General features: G+C 39.5%; 2 protein-coding genes and 1 pseudogene across 2 annotated transcripts; 1 reads left to right on the forward strand and 2 right to left on the reverse strand.

Moving 5' to 3' along the window:
• Positions 1-1,445: 1,445 nt before the first annotated feature.
• Positions 1,446-6,560, forward strand: LOC113728983 (beta-galactosidase 13-like). Its single transcript, XM_027253321.2, has 18 exons — positions 1,446-1,847; positions 1,957-2,052; positions 2,173-2,285; positions 2,375-2,441; positions 2,544-2,636; positions 2,769-2,912; positions 3,017-3,111; positions 3,361-3,466; positions 3,543-3,627; positions 3,713-3,831; positions 3,954-4,124; positions 4,246-4,424; positions 4,615-4,724; positions 4,827-4,936; positions 5,023-5,253; positions 5,400-5,545; positions 5,663-6,008; positions 6,172-6,560. Exons 1-18 carry the CDS (start codon positions 1,668-1,670, stop codon positions 6,307-6,309), a joined length of 2,529 nt encoding a protein of 842 aa, XP_027109122.2. The 5' UTR covers positions 1,446-1,667; the 3' UTR covers positions 6,310-6,560.
• Positions 6,561-10,051: 3,491 nt separating this feature from the next.
• LOC113724042 (isoamylase 2, chloroplastic-like) lies at positions 10,052-12,569 on the reverse strand (annotated as a pseudogene).
• On the reverse strand, positions 12,339-23,039 carry LOC113731140 (E3 ubiquitin-protein ligase UPL3-like). The gene is made up of 18 exons (XM_027256231.2): positions 21,595-23,039; positions 21,299-21,409; positions 21,055-21,171; positions 20,765-20,935; positions 20,528-20,689; positions 19,641-19,889; positions 19,437-19,558; positions 17,903-19,331; positions 16,843-16,938; positions 14,883-16,451; positions 14,545-14,769; positions 14,358-14,462; positions 14,023-14,103; positions 13,791-13,859; positions 13,524-13,652; positions 13,312-13,434; positions 12,812-13,087; positions 12,339-12,585 (listed from the first exon to the last, which is right to left on the reverse strand). Exons 1-17 carry the CDS (start codon positions 22,504-22,506, stop codon positions 13,022-13,024), a joined length of 5,736 nt encoding a protein of 1,911 aa, XP_027112032.2. The 5' UTR covers positions 22,507-23,039; the 3' UTR covers positions 12,339-12,585; positions 12,812-13,021.

Here is a 23,039-nt window from a genome sequence, read left to right on the forward strand (position 1 = left end):
TTTTTGTTTTTAACCCTATAAATATATATGTGCATAATAAGATATTCAATGGACTAATTTAAGATTTTATCTGATAAAAAGTTTAATATTTTTAAAGAACTTGGACTTTCATGAATAAATATTTTAAATTATAAGTTCAAACAAATAAATTTCATCTCAATCGTGTCTACCAAGATATAATCTTAAACCCTACCAAAGAATACTACAGTATTTTCAAATTAAACAAAATTCATGTCTTTAGGAATTAGAAATTGTGAATTGAAACTTTAAACCATGTTAAAAAAAATTTTTGGAGCCTAGATGAAGTCAAAAAAATTAGAAAGCAAAGATGAAAACTTGATAAAAGGCAAAAGACGAGAATAAAGTGAGTGAATGTGGCACTTGATGACTAGTTTTTGGAGTTACGAAGAACATATTCTTTTTTTTTTTAGTTTAATATGCCAAAACAAAAAATTGCCGGTTCAAGAGTTCATTTCGATTCAAACAGTTTGCATGATTCATATGATTCTCACTGGTTCTTAAGTCCAATCGACCCAAAACATAAATTAGATCGGAACCACGACCAGTTTGTGGTCTAACCAGTCAAACCGGTAAGTTTAACCCGGGTTTCAAAACACTTGGGTGCCATGGATGGAATATAAACTTCAATATTTGGTTCTTAAATGGCGGACGCTATCGCGAGAAACATACACATTTGTATTGCAGCTCCCATTCGGACAGATTCCCCTCGAGATCCTTTTTACCGCAACATGGAATTTGATAGGTAGATTTGTGTTCTACAAGCGATCATAGTCACTTTCAGATTTACAAATATTTCCGTAAACTTTGGCATAGACATAGGCGTAGTAAAATATGCTACTACTATGTATTTATATCACAATAATACGAAATAATAATTTAGCATGAGCATAATATTACACTATGAAAATAATTCCGCAGTCTATTGGTTAACACTTTTTTTTTTTCCAACATTTCATTTTATTATTTATCCTTTTTTTTTTTTTGGCAACAAGAAGTCCGTTAGTATGACTGGTATCACTCCAACATTTCCCGCCATTTAGGAAAAACGGTTAAAGACCGGACCAAGTTGTGAGATCGATGGACAAAACTCGTCCATCCATACATGCTTCTAACTAATCACATCAGACATAACATAATCAGGCAAACGGTCGGAGATCAGTGCTTTTGTTTTAACTTCTTTTTTTTTTTTTTTGTTAAACTAACATGTAAAAAATGCAAGCCCTTTTTTTTTCTCTCCATATTTTGGAAGAAGAAGAAAGAGAAAAAAAAAAAAGAAGAAAAAAAAGCGCAAGCAACGGATGGGAAGTCAAAGAAATGAGAGTGAGAATCCGAAAGATCCTCCAAGGCCTTACATTTACCGGACGGTTCTCTATAACATTGGTGGTTTCAGGCAAAATCTACAAGACAGCTGCTGGGCACTTCCTCTCAGATTAGGGGGAAGAGGTCCCGTTATAGCTCTCTTCCTGCTTTTGGCTTGGCCCACTTTAACGTTCTCAAAAAAAGAAAAAAAAAATCTCAAACGAGAACCAAGAAAACAAAACAAAAGATCATTTCATCTGTTAGAAGGTGAATGCGTCCAATCTGATCAGCCATTTATTTTTTCCTGTTAATTTCTTTGTGCAAAAGGAAAAAATAAGGACTCAATTATGGCTCATCAGCACTATCGAATCCTTGTGTTGTCACTCCTTTTGCTGTTAGCATCTTCTGCTGCTGGGGTTGGCAGAAAGAAAAAGACAGTCACCTATGACAGCCGCTCAATCATCATCGACGGTAGCAGAGAACTGCTCTTCTCCGGTTCAATTCATTATCCCCGTAGCCCTCCTGAGGTAACAATAACCTTCTCTAACATACGTTACTCTTGCGCTGTACGTATTGGATATTTTAAATGTAACTACACATTTAAATACCACTACTAAACTTTGCTTGGATTTTCAGATGTGGCCGGAGCTCATACAAAGGGCTAAAGAAGGAGGTTTAAACGTAATCCAGACCTATGTATTCTGGAATCTCCACGAGCCTGTTCAGGGCCAGGTAAACCAGTTCAAAAAAAAAATTATTTTTTTGGGCTGAAGATGCCTCATTAGCATTTCCCTCATGAATAAGCGACTAATCATAAAATATTGCATGATTCTCTGGAACGCACGCACGCAGTTCATTTTTGATGGCAACAATGATATTGTCAAATTCATTAAAATGATCGGGGAGCAAGGCCTGTACGTGACTCTCAGAGTTGGACCTTATATTGAGGCCGAATGGAATGCAGGGTACGTATACACCGCCAGTTTTCTTCAATTATTTGTGTGTTTTTCCTAGATGATGTACATTCCTTTTTGAAACTGCTGTTCTTGCTCAGAGGATTTCCGTATTGGTTGAGAGAGGTCCCAAACATCACATTCCGCTCTTACAATGAACCATTCATGGTAACCTTCATCCACAAACTTATCTGTCATATCTCACTGTTTGTTATTTAACACATTTCAATTTCATGGAATTTGCTTCACCTACTACTCTTTGGCCTCCAGCACCACATGCAAAGATATACTGATACCATCATCGATTTGATGAAAAAGAATAAGTTATTTGCACCTCAGGGTGGTCCTATCATTATGGCTCAGGTTTGTTTCGTATCCTGCAATTCTTTTATCAATAGTTACCTACAATATCTTTTAAAACGTCACACCTGAACGAGCGTGGTTATCGTCCTTCCTCAGTTCATTCCATATGTTTTCCATTTTTTGCCCCTACAGATTGAGAACGAATACAACAACGTCCAACTTGCATATAGGGATCTGGGCAAGAAATATGTCGACTGGGCAGCAAATATGGCTGTGAGTCTGTATGATCAAGTCCCATGGGTCATGTGCAAACAGAAGGATGCCCCTCCGACAGTGGTATGTTCTTGTCGGCCCTATATCCAAAAAAGCTTCTTTCAGGGAAAAACCCCTTGCATTTTCCTCCGTTTCGTCCGACTAATAGGGTTTGGCCGTCTTTATAGATTAGTACCTGCAACGGAAGGCATTGCGGAGAGACATTCCGTGGTTCAAATGGTCCAAATAAGCCTACCCTCTGGACCGAGAACTGGACCGCTCAGTAAGTATTAACCTGTAATTGAGCCGTTAACAAGCTTTCTATCAGTGTCATGATCAGTGTACTGTAAATGGTGTTGAAAGCAAGCATTGGCGTATACTTAAAACTACTGAATCATTCAAAAATTATGAGAATTCAAGTTAAAAACTACTGAATCATTTAGAGAATTATTTTTGGAGCCTTCATTTTAATTTCGAGAATCATCCCTAAATATGTCTGACTTACAAAGTATGAATGCTGATGTGATTACAGGTACAGGACATTTGGTGATCCTCCAGCACAAAGAGCAGCAGAAGATATTGCCTTTGCTGTAGCTCTCTTCTTTGCCAGGAATGGAACCCTTAACAATTACTACATGGTTAGTAGCACCTCCTAAGAATCATGATCCCCAAATAAGAGATTATGTTGTTCAACAACCTTGCGCTTGCATGCAGTACCACGGCGGAACAAATTTTGGTCGAACAAGCTCTTCCTTTGTGACAACTCGCTACTATGATGAGGCTCCTTTGGATGAATTCGGTTAGCGTCCATAAGCGTAAATTCAATAGTTTCAAGGAACCAAGTGATCAAATACACAATGACATTCATTTCGCTTTCCATTCAGGCTTGCCGAGGGAACCCAAATTCGGTCACCTCAGAGACTTGCACAGGGCCTTAAGATTGTCCAAAAAGGCTTTGCTTTGGGGCACTCCAAGCGTACAGCAGATTGATCAGGACTTACAGGTAATTGAGAATTTAAGTTGATCGAGAGAGGTAGAAAAACACCATGGTAAGTAAGAGTCTCTTGTTAAACTTTCTAGTCCAGAAGAAACAATAAAAAAATATATGTACGTTCTTCTCTGCAGGTCATAACATACGAGAATCCCAATGTTCAGAATGTTTGTGCTGCTTTCTTGATTAACAATCGTACAACAACTCCAGCCACGATAAGTTTTAGGGGTGTGGATTACTATTTGCCTGCAAAATCCATTAGCATCCTGCCAGACTGCAAGACTGTAGTTTACAACACTGTAACGGTAATTTTATGTTCCCTTGTCTCGCCCCCTAAAGTCCCCCAGTTAAAGGAACAGTGACTTTTACTAAAAATCTTTCCATTTCTTTTTGGGGTTTTAACAAAAAAAAAAAAAAAACGAACAGATTGCGTCACAACACAACTCAAGAAACTTCGAAGAATCAAGCAAGGTGGGAGTTCTTGACTGGGAATTTTTTTCAGAAAGCATCCCAAGCATGGACCAGTTGTCACAGGAGAGCAAGGCACCATTGGAGCTGTACAGTCTGACAAAGGATACTTCAGATTATGCCTGGTACCGCACCAGGTAATTGTGACATCTTAAACAAGCCTATAGAAGATAAAACAATATATACACACACGCACACCACAAGAGACTCAAATATAACTCAAAATGCAAAAAGGCCTTGGTAGAACCACATATACTGAGGTGTATATACTACAAAAATATTTCTGTGAACGTCATGATTTATAACCTTTCATAACAATTATTGCAGCATCCATTTTGACAAACGCGATTTACCAATGAAGGCTGGAGTTATCCCAGTCCTCCAGGTTTTGAGTCTTGGTCACGCATTGCTTGCTTATGTGAATGGAGAGTACATAGGTAAACGAAAATTCAGAACACCAAAAGAAAGAAGCTTGACTTGTAGTAATACAAGAATTGAACCTACCATTAGCTAAGTTCATGATAATTGCTCAATTTCAGGATTCCAACATGGAAACAACATCGAGAAGAGCTTTGTATTCCAGAAACCTATTAGCTTGAAACCTGGTGTTAACGAGATTTCATTGTTGGGAATGACTGTTGGATTTCCGGTATATCTGTTACTCTTGCTACTTTAAATTCAATTTGTTCCCCGCAGAAATTTTCCCTGACAGAGAACGTTCTTTCATTGATACAGAATAGCGGAGCCTACATGGAGAAGAGGTTTGCTGGACCACGAGTTGTGACACTCCAAGGTTTGATGTCTGGTACACTTGACATCACAATGAACAATTGGAAGCACCAGGTTGGCTTAAATGGCGAAAGGCTCCAATATTTCACTGAAGAAGGCTCAAGCAAAGTGGGCTGGAAGAAGTTAAACGCAGCAGGAAACTTAGGCGGGGTAAATGCTCCCCTTACATGGTACAAGGTAATAAAAAGAATAGTAGCGGTGTTTTTGCACTTCGACTTTAAACAAGGCAAATGCACAACTCTAGAACAGAATCTTGCTAGTAGTCCAGAAACAAAAAAGACAAGGAGCAATGCCCTTAATGAATCGGTGTGTTTAATTTTCAGACATATTTTGATGCCCCAGAGGGCAATGGTCCAGTTGCCATCCAAATGGATAAAATGGCCAAGGGGATGATCTGGGTCAACGGCAGAAACATCGGTCGCTATTGGGTATCTTTCCTCTCTCCCCTGGGGCAACCTACTCAATCTGAGTAAGTATAATCCTACTACTTCTTGTACCTTCAATCAAGAATGAAACTAGCTAGTTGTAACTAACTTGAGAATCTATCAAGAATACGTTGTAATTCTTTTTTTTCCCCCTTATTCAGGTACCATATTCCAAGAGCTTTCTTGAAGCAAACTAAGAATCTCCTAGTTGTTCTTGAGGAAACCGGAGGAGATCCAAGAGAAATCAAGCTCGTAACAGTCAACAGAGATACCATTTGCAGCTTCATCACCGAATATCACCCACCCCAAGTGAAATCATGGGTAAGGACTGGAGACCAAATGCGCGCAGTTGTGGAGAATATCACATCAGGAGCTCATCTAAACTGTCCTGGCAACCAAGTAATCAAAGCAATTGAATTTGCAAGCTTTGGTGATCCTTATGGAGTCTGTGGAACATTTGCCATTGGAGAATGCAATGCGCCAAATGCCCTCCAAATTGCTGAACAGGTAAATTTAAAAAAAAAAAAATATCCACTAGCACGACTAGGTAAATGTAATGAACCCCCGTTGAAAGACCAGGAGTTAATATATTCGATCGCTGATGCTAATGATGACTGCTCCAATAAAAATGTGATTGCTGCTAACTTGTTTTCTCGGTGGATTTGAACAGTATTGCAAAGGGAAGAAGGAGTGCACAATTCCAATGGATAAAGGACTTTTCTTTGGGGCCAACGACGCTTGCCCACAAATTGCAAAAACATTGGCAGTGCAGGCCAGGTGTGGCAACCCAGGGAATAACTCTTCTTAATTAAGAGGGTGTCTGTCAGATAGAGTAGAAAGAGCATTGTTGATTTTTATGTTAATCAAAAAAATTGAGACTCTGGATTTAAGGCCTGGTAGATTCAATCTTTTAACTCCACTTTGAACTGTATAATGCTGCAGTCGAAAGCTCGTTCTCTGTATTGCTTCCATCTCCTGCGGTATTATTCCGCCTTTTTATCTTTTGAGTAAATAATTTTAAGGAGAAGCTAATTTTCTCCGTAGCTTCTCCAGCATCTCTATGTTTTCTTGTAGCATTAATTTCCTTTTTTCACCAGCGAATCACTTCATCGGTGCGAAAACTTGCTTAATCGAGAAGAAAAATAATTGCCAAAGTCTGACACCTGATCAAAGGAAGACAATGGTTTATAAATATTCATGTGATTTTTTTTTCCGTGTTACCGAGGATCGGAAAGGTTAACAAAATTTCGCTTTGGAGTGTCCTTTGGCACAATAGCATCTAAACAGCAGCTTATAGCTTTAATCTTGAAACGTCTGTTTGATGATTATAGTAGACTTCTACTCGACTATATTATGTAATCCACTTAAGAGTAATCGCAATCGTTAATTTTATCGGCTAGGACTGTAGGTTTTGTACAAATTTATGGATCAATCCCTGAGCTTTTCCTCTTCTTCTTTTCATTTTTCCATTTGTATGCTGATTCTACATCTTCTTTTACTTTTTATCTTTTTTTCTTGGTGAGGGGGGGGGGGGGGGTCAGCTATATACTTTGTGGATTGCATACACGTACTAGACATTAGTGACCCTGGTTTTTGATCTAATTTTGTTGAAGTAAAACAAGAAGTCTGGGGATTGAGCGAGAAGGGCAAAATAAATCCTGCTAGACAGTAGACACAACTACCCATTCTACATGATGGGAGTATGGGACTGTTGAACAGAGTGAGATCAATATGAAACTGACCAAATCAGTAGGGATTATACTATTCCCTCTAATTCTGAAACCCCAAAAAAAAAAAATTTTTTTTTTTGGCTCGTCTTTCAAAGCTGTTCCACCCCCTCCCCCCAAACCACACCCAAAAAGAGAGAGAGAGAGAGAGGGTGAGTCAGGGAGAAGAATCAACCAGCCATATCCAAGTATCAGAAAAAAAAAATTGCATCAGGCTATTGAAATACCAAATGGTTGGCGAAAGAAGTGAGACAGTTTTCCCATGCCAAAAATGTTGCACATCCAAATCTATATAGTATATTCTATGCAAAAACTGAACTAAAAAAAGAGAATTGCAACACATTCGACTAAAGATTTAATAACGAAAAATGAGAAACAGAAGATGGAGCAAACTCATACATCAGGAGAATACTGCATAGCCATGCTACTGTGTGCATGCATGCATGCTGACAGCTTATTTATGGATAGACGCTACGTGAATTGACGATTAAATTTCACCTTCTTTCTCTGGTTAGTGATTTAGAAATTGAGAGCTAGGCAAGCTAACAAGAACAAGTCACAGGACTTTGCCATGAACCTTCAATTCGAAACATAATGGGGAATTTAAGGACATAAAAGATAAGAAATATCCCTGTTTAGTTAATTGATTATGATATCAAGGGGCATGGAGCTAGATTATTTCAAGATTAGTGCTTTATCGTATGTAATAACTATGCTAAACAAATACTAGGAAAAAAAACACAAAAATTTAAAATTGTGAAAAGGAAGAAAACAACCTATCCAGAATATGAGACCATACTGCATTAGAAGAAGGGAAAAGCCATAGTTGATTTACCATTGCACAGGTAATGATTTTTTACCGCTTCAGTCGGCGGAGGAGGGAAAATAGAGAATGATTTTCAGAAGTTTTCACGTCTTGGGAGTGTAAATAAATATGTTCCAATACATCAGCTACGGTTGCTCAATTTTGTTCAAAGGTATATATAGTAGTAGTTGGATACAACGCGTATGCTACGCGGAGAGGACGCGTACATGTCGAATATTTTTTGTATGACATGTCGAATAGTTGAAGAGCTCTATACAATTTATTTATTTCATAAGGCTCAAGCGAAAATGAAGAGACAATTTATTTTGCACATTCAGTTTGGGGTGAAAGTTAAAAGACAAGAATTTGTTTGCAAACCTTAAAATTCTTCTTCTTTTTTTTTTTTCATTCTTCTCCCAACAATCCGTCTCATAGGCTACAGGCCGCAATGTAATAGGCTGCTGCTAGTACCACAATTTTCGACATCTTCCCTAAAACGTACAGATTCATGATCAATCATCCCTATAGTTTCTATCAAAATTGCAATGGATCAAAGAACTTGAACATGAAACGAAAATTGTGTATATTCCTTCCATCAGAATCTAACCACCAAACTAAACGAGATAATATTAATATAAGACAAAAAGAAATGGCAACAATTAATTTTAAAGTGCCATAAATTTATCTCTAGCTAGTCAAATAAATAAATAAAGGATAAAGTGTACCAGAAACCACCAAACTAAATTTGTTCTAGTCTAACCTGCTCAGCTCCTGAAAGTATTCAGCCAGTTCATTCTGTCAGTTTCTTTGGATGGAAATGTTAGGTGCTCTTTGCATACCACTAGACTGTGGACATTGCCAGATTCTTATGCTGACTAGCCCTTCCACGGCTGTCTCCACTGACATTTGCAGCAACGTTCTACTTCCATGGTCTGAATTCGATTAGGATTTTCTGGGTTTCCCTATTTAGGATGTAAATCTGATGAAATGCTTATGCATAGAGAAAAGAGTATATGATTTGATCAATCTATCTAATTTGGTGCCTAAGAATTTTATTTCAAATAAGATTCCTGATTTGTCTTGCCAGTTTGGGGGTCTTGCAAATACAAGTAAAATTTCTGATTAAATGGGTGAGAGGGAATTGTATTCCTAGAATGCCAGAAAAAGACGATCATTTTTCGGATTGTAATGAGATTCAGTTATGTTAGGCATAATTAACCAGCCAAACCATATGTTTGAGTTGTACAAGTTGATGTAGAAAAATGGAAGATTGGTCTGTGTTCAGAGTTTCTAACTCGCTCTTGCTTCTGTTCATGGTTACAGTTGGGGAAAGGCGATTTATCGAAGGAAAATGTCCAAACCGTGCCTGCTAAGATGGTGTGCAGTGCACGTTCACAGTATTCTAGTGTTGACGGAATGGGCTATATGTACACTGTCCAAGGTCGAGTGAGTCGATTGATTGACATAAAAATTAGTCCAATGGTCTATATGAAAATTTTCAAATAGTTTTATATGGCCTTTGGTGCACCCTACACATAATCAATCTTAAATTTGAAGTTGAATTAACTTTTAAGTTAAAAAATATGATATTAACTTGATTTGATTAAGAAATGATGCCATTTGTACTAATTTTAAAGTTGAAATATATAAGATTGAATTTGAAATCAACTTATATAAAGTGATAGTATTTGATGTTAGTACAAAGAGAGTGCATAGCTAGCATACATCACAAGTTTTAATCAGGTGCAAGGAAGATTGTTGTATCTTGATTCCTTTTTTCCCCTCCAAAATACATACGATTTGCGAAAAAGGAAAAATTAAGAGAGTTGAATTAAATCATGAGCTACATTAGGCTGTAAAATTCCTTTCGTCTGCCTCAATACCAGTCTTCCTGTATAAAAATTGCGAAGCAAATATGCTGTTGAAATTTGTCGCGGGAAAATCATCAATTTAGTCCTCAAACTATTTCACTAAAGCTGATTTGGTCCCTCAACATTTTATCGCATGAATTAAGTCTCTTAACTAAAATTCTTGTGCCAATTTAGGACCCATGCGGTGTCGCCATTCAAAACACATATTTCTGTACAGAAACCAACGGCGAGACATGGGCTTTTTTGGAAGTTCACGGTAGGATTTCTATGGGAAGCAAGATAGCAACCATTTTGCATCCAAATTGGGAGAAACCAATCATTTGGGCGTCTAGCTTCAAATAAAGCACAACTCTGAGATTTCATCTCATATGTGGCCGATCCATCCTCTATACGAGCACCATTTGCTGTGAAAAATCCAGGAAAAGGGAGAGCCGTGTCAACCAAACGAAACCATACCATATGTGCTGGAGGTGGGGGAAGAGTAATGCTCTCTGAAAAATCTGCGCCATTGAAGGCAGCAAACAAGTCACCACAGGCATTAGGAACAGAGTTAGACTCGATATCTTCAGAACTGGCCTTCAAGGTAATAGCTAGGAATCTGCTAGCTGCGTCATCCCACCTTGGTGGAGCCTGGTTGCTTCCATGCCACTCAATACTCTCTTCTCTCAAGAAATTCCTCTTCTGAAGAAGATCACTTCACCTTATTCTCAGTGAAGTCAAAAAAGAAATAAACTACACGGTTTGGATACTAAAGCCACTTCTTAGAGCATTCCAGTCGAAGGAATTTCTGTCACCATATGCAGGAGAACCCCCAGAAGACTGACCACATTCATCTCCCATATTAAGGACCGGAACACCCAAGGAAATAAACAAAATGAACAGAAAATTGCGAATTTGTTTAAGTCGTCTTTCTAACACGTCATTTTTTATTTGTAGCACCTTCTTCCCCACAATTCCAACTAAACTCCTTAGCCAACTTGGAGCTACTGAAGCTGACTAAATCCACTAGCGAAAGTCCAAAATTTCTAGCAATAAAATTGAAAGAGAAGGCAGGGCCTCGACCATCCAAGAAGACATTCCCGCTTCCACATATACGAGTAGCAAGGTCGCTCAGACGACCTTCACCCCTCAAGAAGTTTCTTATGTCATAACAAAATTTGTTATTTATTTCTGCCCATTTCTTCCAGTGAAGGAAGAGGACTTCCTTTACCTTCATTTCACGTGGATCCCAAGAATCTGCAATTATCTTCACCTTTGAAAGTAAGGGATCAAAAGCTATTGCTTCAACCAAAGGTGGGCGTGACAAGTACTCCCCATGAAGGTGAGCCACTTCCTCTATTTTCTCGCTACTCGAAGGTTTCCCTAATTTGGATGCAAAATAGTTACTATTTTGCTTCTCGTAGAAATACTATTGTGTACTTCCAAAAAAACCCCTGCCTTGCCGTTGGTTTTCGTACACAAATATGTGTTTTGGACGGTGACACCGTATAGGTTCTAAATTGGCACAAGAATTTTAGTTAAGGGACTTAATTCATGCGATAAAATGTTGAGGGACCAAATCGACTTTAGTGAAATAATTTGGGGACTAAATTGGTGATTTTCCCATTTGTCGCTTTCGTCCTTGTTTTCATATCTCCGCTTCCACAGCCCCCCCCCCCCCCCCCCCCCAACGCCAGAAAAATTGAATACGTGCAGAAGCAGGAAATCAGGAGGGTTTCCATAAAAATGGGATGATCAGAGGCGGTCAAAGTTCAAGGTCATTCTAGAGTATGAGTTGAGTATGTTCCAGCGACGACGGTGACTCAATCAAAGATGGGTTGTTTTCTAAATCAACAAAATAAACAATAAAGGTTGTTTGCCCTGGTAAAGATCATTAGCGTCTTTAACTTCGCAGAGGACATGAGCGGGAGAAAACTATCAGATGCTGTGCAGACGAACACACACACTGGAAATTACGCAGATTAAATCGGGGGCATCTGTCTCGATTGACAAGCATTTCTGTTGAGCTCTTAATACTACTGAACCTATTTCACCCCCCATATAGTCCCCAGCCAGACAGTAATCTATCATAACCCAAAAACTACAGTGAACTTTACCCTTGCAAATCCATAATCATCTTATCAGGAGTTTGATTGGGATTGGAACCAATAACAAGATCATTTTTACCTTTGCACGAATACTCCACGGCAACGCAGAGCCCAGAGAAGTCTGTACTCCCACGACTCCCCAAATTATATTTACTTCAAAAACAGACGGCAGTGTTTCCAGGTAGTTGTAACCAAGCATTTCCAGAAATCCTAAAGTTAAAAGAGTCGCTGAAAAGTATCATCCACCCAACTCTACCAATAGCATGACGAGACTTTGTTTTGCAGGTGTACTCGTTGTCTCAGCCATGTCATGAACATGAGATGCAGATGTTATCCTAGTCGCAATATTTTTAGGCGCAACATTCTGTTTATTGCTAGAAAAGAGTATAAAAATCACATCAACAATGCGTTTCAAATTTAAAAGACAAAAAGGAAAGAGGCTAGCGACATGCTTTGCAATACATATATCTCCATCTAACCTTCCAAGTCAAAATGAAAATGAAAGAATAAATTTCTACTTATTTACAAGCACTAGCAGCACATATCTCTTGGTTGTTGCAAAGCCTTCTCTGCACCATGCCGTAATTTATCAACCTGACAAATGCTCTAAATTAGACCCATACTGAAACCCAGAGCATGGTTTGTTGAAAAACTACAAAAGATTATCAGAATAGGAAAACTTGACCAATGTGAAAATAAGGAAACACCATTCCATGAACAATAAACAGAAGCTACCGATGTCCTAATTATCAAATAGAGAATCAAAAAAGGAGCTTAATACATGAAAATGATTCGGCAATTATCAAGTGAACCGCAATACCTGTTGTCCCTAATTTAATATGCTTCTCAACTGGACACCTCTGCTTTTCAGTAAATGCTGACCTCAAGAATCGATCAGTTTAGAGCAGCAGTAAGTAGGAAGAAGCCTTTATTGACCAGCAGCAAATTAATTACCTCCAACAACCAAAATTGCTTTTATACCCCAAAAAGGATTTGAACTTTACTGTACAAACTCAGTTAATTTGAAGCCTCAAGACAAATCAAAAGATCCCTGTCCTTCACTGATTGCATAAAGTAGTTTCTTGTACATGATTTCCTGTTTCAACAAATAAATGAATAAGCAAAAAAGCAGTATAACATAATAACCGAAGAAAGAAGGTGGAGAGACTTTGTATTTCAATCTCCTTTTGTGGGAGGAGAAGAACAACATTAGAAATTCTCCAGTTGCATCATACTTTCCTCAACCAGCTAGCTTGAATATCGTCTCAAATAGGCCTCAACAGCAAAAAGTTTTAAAAAGAAAAGGTTGAGGACTCCTACCTTTGTGGAATAGGGAGGAAGCTTCAAGTAATTTGCACATGTCATTACACTAGGCAAGTCATCATCTGCAGATTCTGATGGCCCAATACTGCTGTTTGTCGTGTTACCTGCACTCGAAGAATGCTGTTGCAAAAAACCAAAATGACTAGTGAGAATGCACTTAAAGAAGAAAAATATATAGGCCCAGGAGTATCTACACCAATGCTTCATACCTTGCGCACAATTGTCAACTTAGGATTCAACACCGCCAAACCTCCAGGAGGAAGTCGAGGCGCACCAGTCACAAACTGGCAGAAGGCCCTTTGCTGCTCAGGGTTGAATTCTCCCATAATCTCCAGTAACTAGGGCAACAATTAAGACAAGAGATGAGTCATGAGAAGCAGAAAGAGGGGGAAGCTGGAGTGGGAGAGAGAGGGTGCCATTTCAATCATCTTTAACACTTATAGGAAGTGGGGGATTGGTAAAAGCAGAAAACGTACATTGACAATAGCAGGACTTTTTGCAGTATAGCCATGATCAAATTTGATGTGATCCACCAATGTATCAGCCTACATTTGGAAGAATTAGAAGCAAGCACATTTATTATTCTCTTTATTTTCCATTTTCTCGGAAGGTGGAAGAGAGGTAAAAATAAAACTATTATAAAGCAAGCGCAGAGAGAGAGAGAGAGAGAGAGAGAGAGAGAGAGAGAGGGAGGAAGGGAGAGAGGACCTTCCATAGCTCCCTACGACCACAAAGCAGATAGTCCAACTCATTTGGAGAGAATATTTGCAAAGTTGAGATATCAAAGACCTGACAATCATAAGCCCGGATTGGAAAAAATAGCTATTATCAGCTAAATGAGAATAAAGAGCCACACTTAAGGCACGTGCTATAAATGAGAAAATGTCACTTAAGAAGGATATTATAGGAAACCAAAGAAGTAACAGAGTAGACTATTCGACACATTAATCCACAAACGCAACCATTTACAATTACGTGTCAATAACTAGTCAGACCACAAAATGTTCCCAATAAAGAAACAAAATGACTGAATAGAGGAGGACCTGATTAAAGCCATATCTAAATGCTTCCATTTGCCTCCTAATCCCAGTCCTGACAATAGCATCAACCACCAGAGATACATAGTCATCCAAATTGTTGATATCCACCTGATATGATAAATAAAACCAGAGTGAGGAACAAGATGATAATGCCAAATACACAAAAACATCCCAATTAAACACAACTTACATCCTCATCGCCTGGTTTCAAGACATATTCAGGATACCCAGGAAGTGTAAAATCTAAACAGAGATCCTCAACTGGAGCCCCACGAAAAAGTAAATCATCAACTTTATCATGAATATGACCTGCAATCGACTCCAAATACTGTTTCCTGCAAACCAGCGCCTGCAATTCTTGCAATGTCTTACCCAAGGCAGCATCAAAAGAAAGAATATCGTGCAAATCAAGCTCCTGCATCAACATTTGCATGTTGAGATATAAAAAATGGCTAACAATCTTCATGTAGCAGGTTGACTGACTTAGAATGCAATACCTATCCAAACAAAAAATGAACAGCATCCTACCTGACCAAGTACAAGTTTATAAAAGGCAGTTGACAGTGGTAGGTCCATGAGTCGCCCATCTTGAAGGGCTTTAGCCATCACACGCCCAAGTAACCGAAAGTAATCGACCACTTTAGAAAAATGACTACCATCTGAGGTATCAGCATTTGGGGGCCAAGAACGTGGAAACAACCCAAGAGGTGCAAGTATAAGATCTCTCTCACCATGCAATGAATCTAAACTCGCATTTGTCTTCCCATCTGTACCCCCATCAACTTCCATCACAGGTCCGTCTGACGAAGCACTTGACCTCCACATCCCCAATTTAACTTTTTGTAAGTCATGACTCAGCAGTGTGTAGAACTCCAGAGTAGGCCCTAACCCAGTCCCAACCTCTCCAAAATATTCAACTTCAAGGACAGCTTTTTGGCTGGAGTACATTTCCATGACTTTCACAGCAGAATCCAAAATCCGGTTCCGCGAAACACGGACTTTTTGGCGCTGTAATCGCCCAACCCTCACCTCCCTCTCATTTGTGGAACCATGTCCATCTGCACCCTGTTGCTGCTGAAGCCGATACAATGCACGTGACAATCCAAAAGCAGTTGAATAGAAATATTGGCGCCGAGTCTCAAACGGGAACAAAAATGGACAAGCTTTTGTCAACTGGTAACACCAGGATGGAAGGGACCCACTGCAAAGTGCAAGTGCATCCTGAATCTGCCTTGCCAATTTAGGAGTGAGTTTGCTATTGATGAATTCCTCAGATGGAACTTTGACACCAGTGGCACTAAGAGCATCTAGAGTTGCAATTTTTCCCTCAGAAAAGTCATCAATTACAGTCTGAATACGTAAACGTGGTGCAAGCTGATTCAACCCCTCAAGTACACGTAATAGAGCCAATATTTCATAAGTAGGGTTATTTTTTTCCAGATCACACGGAAGTTCCCCCTGCAATATGCTATCTAAAAGTGATCCTTGATGGGATGCGGACTCAGAGCTAACAGTAGCTGAAGAACTAGCTTTCGTAGATTTTGACAGATTTGTTGAGATTGGAGTCCCAAGTGAAGCATTATCAGATTGACTCTCTGCTCTCTGGTATGTGATAGTGTAAATATCACTCCAAAGCCTGCTTCCATCACTCGAAAGAAAATCACTGCCAGCATATCTCTCATCATCATCATCTTCGAGGACAAGCTGCCTTTGGATTGCCTGGTAAATGGTCAAGTGTCTAGTAAGCTGCTTCCCAGCTGCAGAAAACATCAACCTTGGAGGGTCACTAGAACCAAATAATAGACGTCCATGGCGATCTCTGCCTCCCCGCATGCCTCTCCCACTACCAGCTGCAAGTCCAGCCATCGCAACAGCAGCAAATGACATTGCACCCCTTGAACCGAAAGAACTCCCACTCCTGAGATCAGCAGAATCAGCCACTCCCACTGAAGGGCCTCTGCTGCTGGAGCCGCCCACTGGATTGATCTGACTGTCGCCTGAAACGGGAGCATCAGTGGCATCCTCGGTAGGGTCACCCAACTTAACATCATGAACCTTGTCTGGCATACACATGGGAATGGACTCATCTCTAAGTACCTGAAAAAATAAACAAGATATTCAGTACAAGAAACATGAAACTGTTAACCAGCTAAAAGAAAACAGCAGCGAGCTGATGCTCCCACTATCACAAACATGATATATAGTTCATCCACAGACATCCCTGAACATCAACTGCTGCGCAAATAGTCTTTGGCTTCCAAACTTTCTGTCAGTAATTACGTTACCATCAGTTTAACAAAACTCATCTTTATAGATTATATCATTAATTAGTTAAATACTCTAAGAACACTCGCACCATTAAATCTTAAATTATATTAGCAATCCAACTATATCTACGAGAGATCCTAGTACGCCTTTGTGGAAGCTAGTTATTTGTGCAAACTGCAACAAAACTTTCAGCAGAACAAAATAGATAGTAGAAATTTACATCTTCACGATCATCTTCATCATCATCTGAGATATCATCATCTTCAATCACCAAAGCATCATCAATTTCAACAGGAGAAATATCCAACTCATCATCCTGCAAAACAACATGACAGATGAGCACACCCCAAAATGTCAAAATTAAATTTAGCCAATCCGTGACCTCAAAAAAGGTAGACACACATTCTATTGGGAAAAAATTGCCATTTACCAGCCAGTACTATTTAATAGCCTTAGAAGATGTACGCAAAGCTCGGGCAACAAATATAAAACAATGCACTGCAGCTCAGAAATGTCAATCCTCTTTCTAAATTCCTTGCAATTGAGAGCCTAGTGAATTTATAATACCACACCATTTCAATTTCGAGTTAGGTTATCAACATAAAAAGATTTACTTAAACTCCCATAGTCAACTTCTTCATTTCCCTTCTCTCTAATCCCACTAGAAACATTGTTCATGTTCCGCTTCCATCTACATTCTTTGTTGTCTTAAGAACATCTAAATCAGAGCTCTCCTACAGAACTATATAACTGCACTGGATATGGAACAATACATTATTAAATATCTTCTTCGTTCTCATCTTGTTTACCTAATATCCCACTACAGAAATTCATTAAAATGTGGTTACCCAACGTTCAGGAACATATATAGCTGGTCTCCTAATAAGCTGATAAGGGTTTCTCTACCTTTGTTGAAGGCAAAAGTCCCAGGCTTTGCATTGCACTGTACATTCTCTTCAATCCTTCAGCAACTGCACTCTCATCCTCCCCGTGGATAATGAAGAATACTACCAATCAAGCCTTAGGCTATTATTGAGATTTGACAAACTTCTTGTAATTATCTTGTGTTTCGAGCAGGTTTACACTACTCTAATTCATTCGAACTATATTAACTGTGCAAGGTTTCATCCGCCAAAAACAATATTTGGCAGACGAACTAACCACAAAAATTCATCTTCAATTCAAGCAGCAGCAGTAATTAGCATAAAGAAATATAACAACATTTGTCACACAAGAAAAAATAGTAAGAGACATAATCAGTATGTAAGAAAATAGCATACCTCAGAACTAGTATCCCCAGTCACAGGCTTCATTTGAGCATCTTTATCCACAGCTGCTCTTCTACGAGCAGCATTTCTAGTTTGAGGTCCTCTCCCTTCCTCTGAAGCTGACTTTAGAACTGCTTTCCCCTTTCCCTTTGATGAGCTAGCACTTTTTTCTTGAGCAGGTTCCTTTTTATTTGCATCACCTATATTAATGGATGATCTGGACCGCGTAGAATGGCGGCGAGTGGTTGAAGCAGGTGTGGAAGTAGATGGCGATGAAACAGCTGTGCCTGCAATCGCTGTCCCAGAGTCGGAGTTCCCTGCTGAAACTGAAGGCTTCTGACCAGAGTCACTTCGTTGGACCCGTGGCCATAGGAAGTCTTCTACAGCTGCTAAACTTGCTAATGGATCAATCAGAACAACATTTGATGAATAGTCACGAAGGGATTTTTCTCCCTGGGCTCTACAGAGCCGCAGCTTAAAGGGTTGTGATAAAGCACTTAAACCAGAAGAAGGCCGTGAATTCCCACTGGAGGATCTAGACGTATGACTCAGAACAACAGGAAAGCGTTCCAATGATGATAGAGCATTTTGAAGCTTTTGAATCAACACACTCATAGGATCTCCACTACCTTCACCAACATTTGATGGAAGAGCAACTGACACAAAAGATTTGTACCTTTTGACAGCTTGTTGCCGAAGCTTAGGAAACTTAGCTTCTGAAATTCCATCCTTGGAGAAATATCCACATGTGAAGTAATTCAGCAAAGCTGCAATAACCCCACTGCCTATGAACTCAAAAGTTGACACACCATCCCCTTTGCTGAGCTCCCCCAAAATCTCCGATATCACTCCAACTAAATTCTCCTCTCTGCTAGCTGAAACATCAGGAAGACGAGAACCAGAAGATTTAGATTTTCCCTTGGCTTTCGACTTCTGTTCGTCAATGCCAGCATTTAGTTTAACACACAGATTCTTCAAATGCAAAAGGTCATCTGTAATCCCAGCTTCAGTGGCCTCCGGATTTGATGGGAAATATTTTTCCTTGAAAGCTTTTGCGCATGCACTGACAGTCACACGAAGACTAGAATTCACTGATGAAAGTTCAATGGAATTTGGAGGAGAACCAAAACTAGAAACTGGATTTTTAGAATCGTCAGAATGGTTCACATCAGCATTTGAATTATTGCCACGTCGTCGGTTACGCCTCAAGCGAGACGATGATCCAGGTATGGAATCGTTATCCTTTTCGTTGGAGGTTTGTTGCTGGGGAGCATTACTTTGAGAACCAGCTAATATCAGGGTATCTATAGCATGTACAACACCTTCTCTAATAAACATCTTAGAAAAAGTCCCTGGAAGCTTTTCCATTAAAATTTCTGCTATTTGAAGAGCAGGGACCAACACCTGAGGATCCTTCCAAGCTAATACCCCAGCCAAGAAGCTAGGTAAACCAAAAAAAAAATAAAGAGAACAAAGATATTTAGGCATTGTACTACAATAAGTAAGAATTAGAAATGCCACAGTGGGGCCAGCACACAGCTTGTACCTGGATATATTTGTTACACTTAATAAAGATTGAATCATATCAGCTGTGCTGAAGTACATAAGTTTTCCAATGACTGAGAGGCATTTATGACGAACAGGACCATTTACACTTGAACCATATATCTGCATTGCACGATATGGATAATGTTTCACTTGAAATATCAACAATGGAAAATATATAAACGAGTAATTACCAAAGATTAACCTGGATAAGAACAGGAACGAGATCTATTCCAAATTGTTGCAGGAGTTCAGGCTGATCAATGAACAATTTCTCTCTAGCTGAAACTTCTAGAGAATTTCCATTTGAATCTTCCTGCTTATTGGAACTGCTACCAGGTGACTTCTTTGTATAGGAACCTTTCATGAACAAATTAGTACTTGCTGGGAGAGAAATGGTTCCTTGAGGAAGAGAAGGAAGAAGCTCATTTGCCAAGCTGACGATCTCAAAAATCTGATGATTTGAAACAAGAAGGAACTTAAATCTATATGCAAAGAAACTCACGACAGAAATTTAGGCCAAAATGCATTATTAAGATGAACTACTACAGGTAAAAGATCATCTCCATGAAGACAGGGTAGATGATTACATATCTTAGTGCCATAAGGGCATTAAAATTTCCAAAATTAGCAAGACATAAGCACTTATAAACCACCCAATTATGCAACCAGAAGCCTATGAATTTTGCAATTACAGGAACTGATCAACTATAGGCCACATCATTTTTGAAGAACTTCCCAAATTTATCTATCCAAATTCAATGCTGATAAACATCAATTTTATTGACAAACATCAGGACACAAATTAAAGAGGACTCTGAACCTGAACCACTAAGCAGATCTTTAGACAGCCAAGAAGATGATAAACTGTACTTCAAAGCTTGTTTAAATTTTCAGAATGCAATTGAATCCAACATTTTTGTTAAATTGTAAAAATCAATGAAGGATCCTACTACCGAATGATCCTAGATTAGCAATAGCAATAAAGAGAAGCTAGATCAGAGCCACTTGGACTTCTGAAAAATAACAGGACACGAATTGCTAGATCAGGTTATCTATCTGGAAAATAGGATTACAGAGAAAAAATGCTACCTGTTCAGCTGGCCTATTTAATGCAGGTGAAACAGACATGCCAGCAACAAGGCCAGAACCAGATAGAATGTCCTTGAGAATCCCACTGATGCCAAGGAGCAATAAGGTTTTCGCTCCAAGATGAGAGCCACTTGCACATGTTGAAAGAAGTCGGATCAAACCCTGCAAGTCTTATCAGGTTATAACCCAGCATCAAATCCAATAAGTGCATTAAACTCAAAGCTATAACAAAGTTACCGTGTATGTAGAAGAGCTAAGAGATGCCTGACCACCTCCAGAATTACTGGTTGAAATGAGGGAGGCAGCCTGTGTAACCAGTCCATGATTACAGAGTTCATCCAGCTTTTCAGGGGAGGTGGCAAAAGACTCTGCAATCCTAGTCAAGCAAATAGAAGCATGCTCCAAAACCTATAAAGAAAGAGGTAGGGGGAAATGCAAAAAATAAGATTCAGAACAGATAAATGTGATGAACATGGAAAGGGACTACAAAACTGAGGTAATGGTATTTTGACAAATATTTGTTTAACCTTTGCATCGTGATATTGAAGCAGGTTTGTCAGCAGAGGAACAGCTTCCATCACAAAGTCAGCAGCATCTGAGGGGAGTTTCTTACACATGTTTGCAGCAGTAGACAATGCCACGCGCTGAAAGATATACATGAAAAATTATGCAATCAACCCCAATACAGGAAAATTACTATCTGGCACTTGTTAATAAATGATCAAATCGAGATTTTATGAACAAAATATACAGGTTTTTAACAAATGGTACCTGGACCCCTGTTGAGAAGAAGTCAAGGTAGGAAAGCACCGCCATCAACGCTCCTGCACGCAAGCAAGCAGTTGGGTGTTCCTGAGATATCTTCTTCAATGCTTGCAACGACTGTTCCCGTCAAAAGAATCCACAAAGGTCATCATTTTGAAAATCAACAAATTGCCAGAAAATTATGACACAATTACGAAAATTTTAGCATCAGATTATGGGTTACAACTCAATTCACGGTTCATGAAAGAGCATGTACCACTCATTTCAACAGTTCACTCGTATACAAGGTCATAAAGATTCACCTGTTCTGCCAAGTCCACGTATTCAATTGTGAGCAATCGAGCAACAAAACAGGAAACTGCACCATAATGCACCACCGCAGCACAAGAAGAAGGAAGCACATCAACCAAGTGAGTTAGTGCCCTGGCTGCAAGTAGCATAATGTCAATGTTACTCTCGCGGTTGAGCAAACCAACAAGCACAGGAACAAAAGAGTCCACGGAGAATGTGCTGAGCGACTCCTCAGTCCCGATTGAAAGCATCTCGCACAGCTGCGTTAACGCTTCAACTTGCTTTCCCTCCTCGCCATCAGACCTCAAACCAGATAGAATCTTCTTAAGGCGCCCACTCTGGTGTGAAGCAGAACCAGACCCCATTGCCGAGCTGGGGAGCAAATCATCCAATCCAGCACCGAGCTTCCGGAGCAGGCCTTGAAGTGCACTGCTGGCCGAAGTTAAATTCTGATGCAAAATTCCCACACCGCCCTCGCTGTCATTATCATCATCGTCACAGCCACCAGAATCAATATTCAATCCGAGGCTCCTCTCAGCATCTCTATCCCTCTCCCTCTCCCTTTCCCTTTCTCGAACCCTAACCTCATGCTCTTTCTCTTTGCCTTTATCGGAATTATCCTTATCGGAGGCATGACTAGGGTTTTTGCCACGACGGCTGCGGGTACCAGAACCAGAGGATTCGTTAGTAGAGTCCATGGGTGTCGAGGAAGCGAGCGAGTCTTTTGACCTAGTTACTACACGTGAACGAGTGGAGATCGAAGAAGAATTAGCGGCAGCAGTGGCAGTTGTGGTGGCGGTGGGGGCAGCAGCTGCGGCGGTGAGACGAGCACGCTTGGTGGCACGGGTTGTGGGACCAGATGAAGAAGAAGAAGAAGGCGCTGATGAGGTGGCCTCCACCCGCTTCCGGCTACGAGTTTCCATACAAAAACCCAAACCCCTCAAAACCGCGAATCCGCTCGCCGATTAATCGGCGATCAAAGGCACCTCTGATCCCCAAATTATTATCATCTCCCAGTCAGAAACACTAAATCTTCCTAAATTCCAATTCAATTGAAACAAAAGCTTGAATCTTTAGCGATTCAGCTGCAAAGACCCCAAATTACAAACCCTAATTTCAAGCAAATTTCTTATGTATATCAATTAAATGTGAATAATGGACAATCCACACGCGACGACGGGTCGTATTAAAACCAGATAGGGAAGGATGTTTTTGGTCGTAAAGAAAAGAATGAAATTGAACTAATAGAAGAAGTAATATAAAAGGGCAGATGGAATCATGTGTAAAGTTAGGATCACAGATGGAGAGTAGAAATATAGACACGAGTAGCATACAAAACCCTAATTGTGATTTGTGCTTGTGATTTTCTCAATCTAAATAAGTACTAGATGCTTTGATTTTTGTGTTTTTCTTTTTTTTTTTTTATTTTCCCCCTATTTATTTATTTTAGTAACTT

This window comes from Coffea arabica, chromosome 2e (genome assembly GCF_036785885.1).
Source record: "Coffea arabica cultivar ET-39 chromosome 2e, Coffea Arabica ET-39 HiFi, whole genome shotgun sequence".
Lineage (NCBI taxonomy): Eukaryota > Viridiplantae > Streptophyta > Magnoliopsida > Gentianales > Rubiaceae > Coffea > Coffea arabica.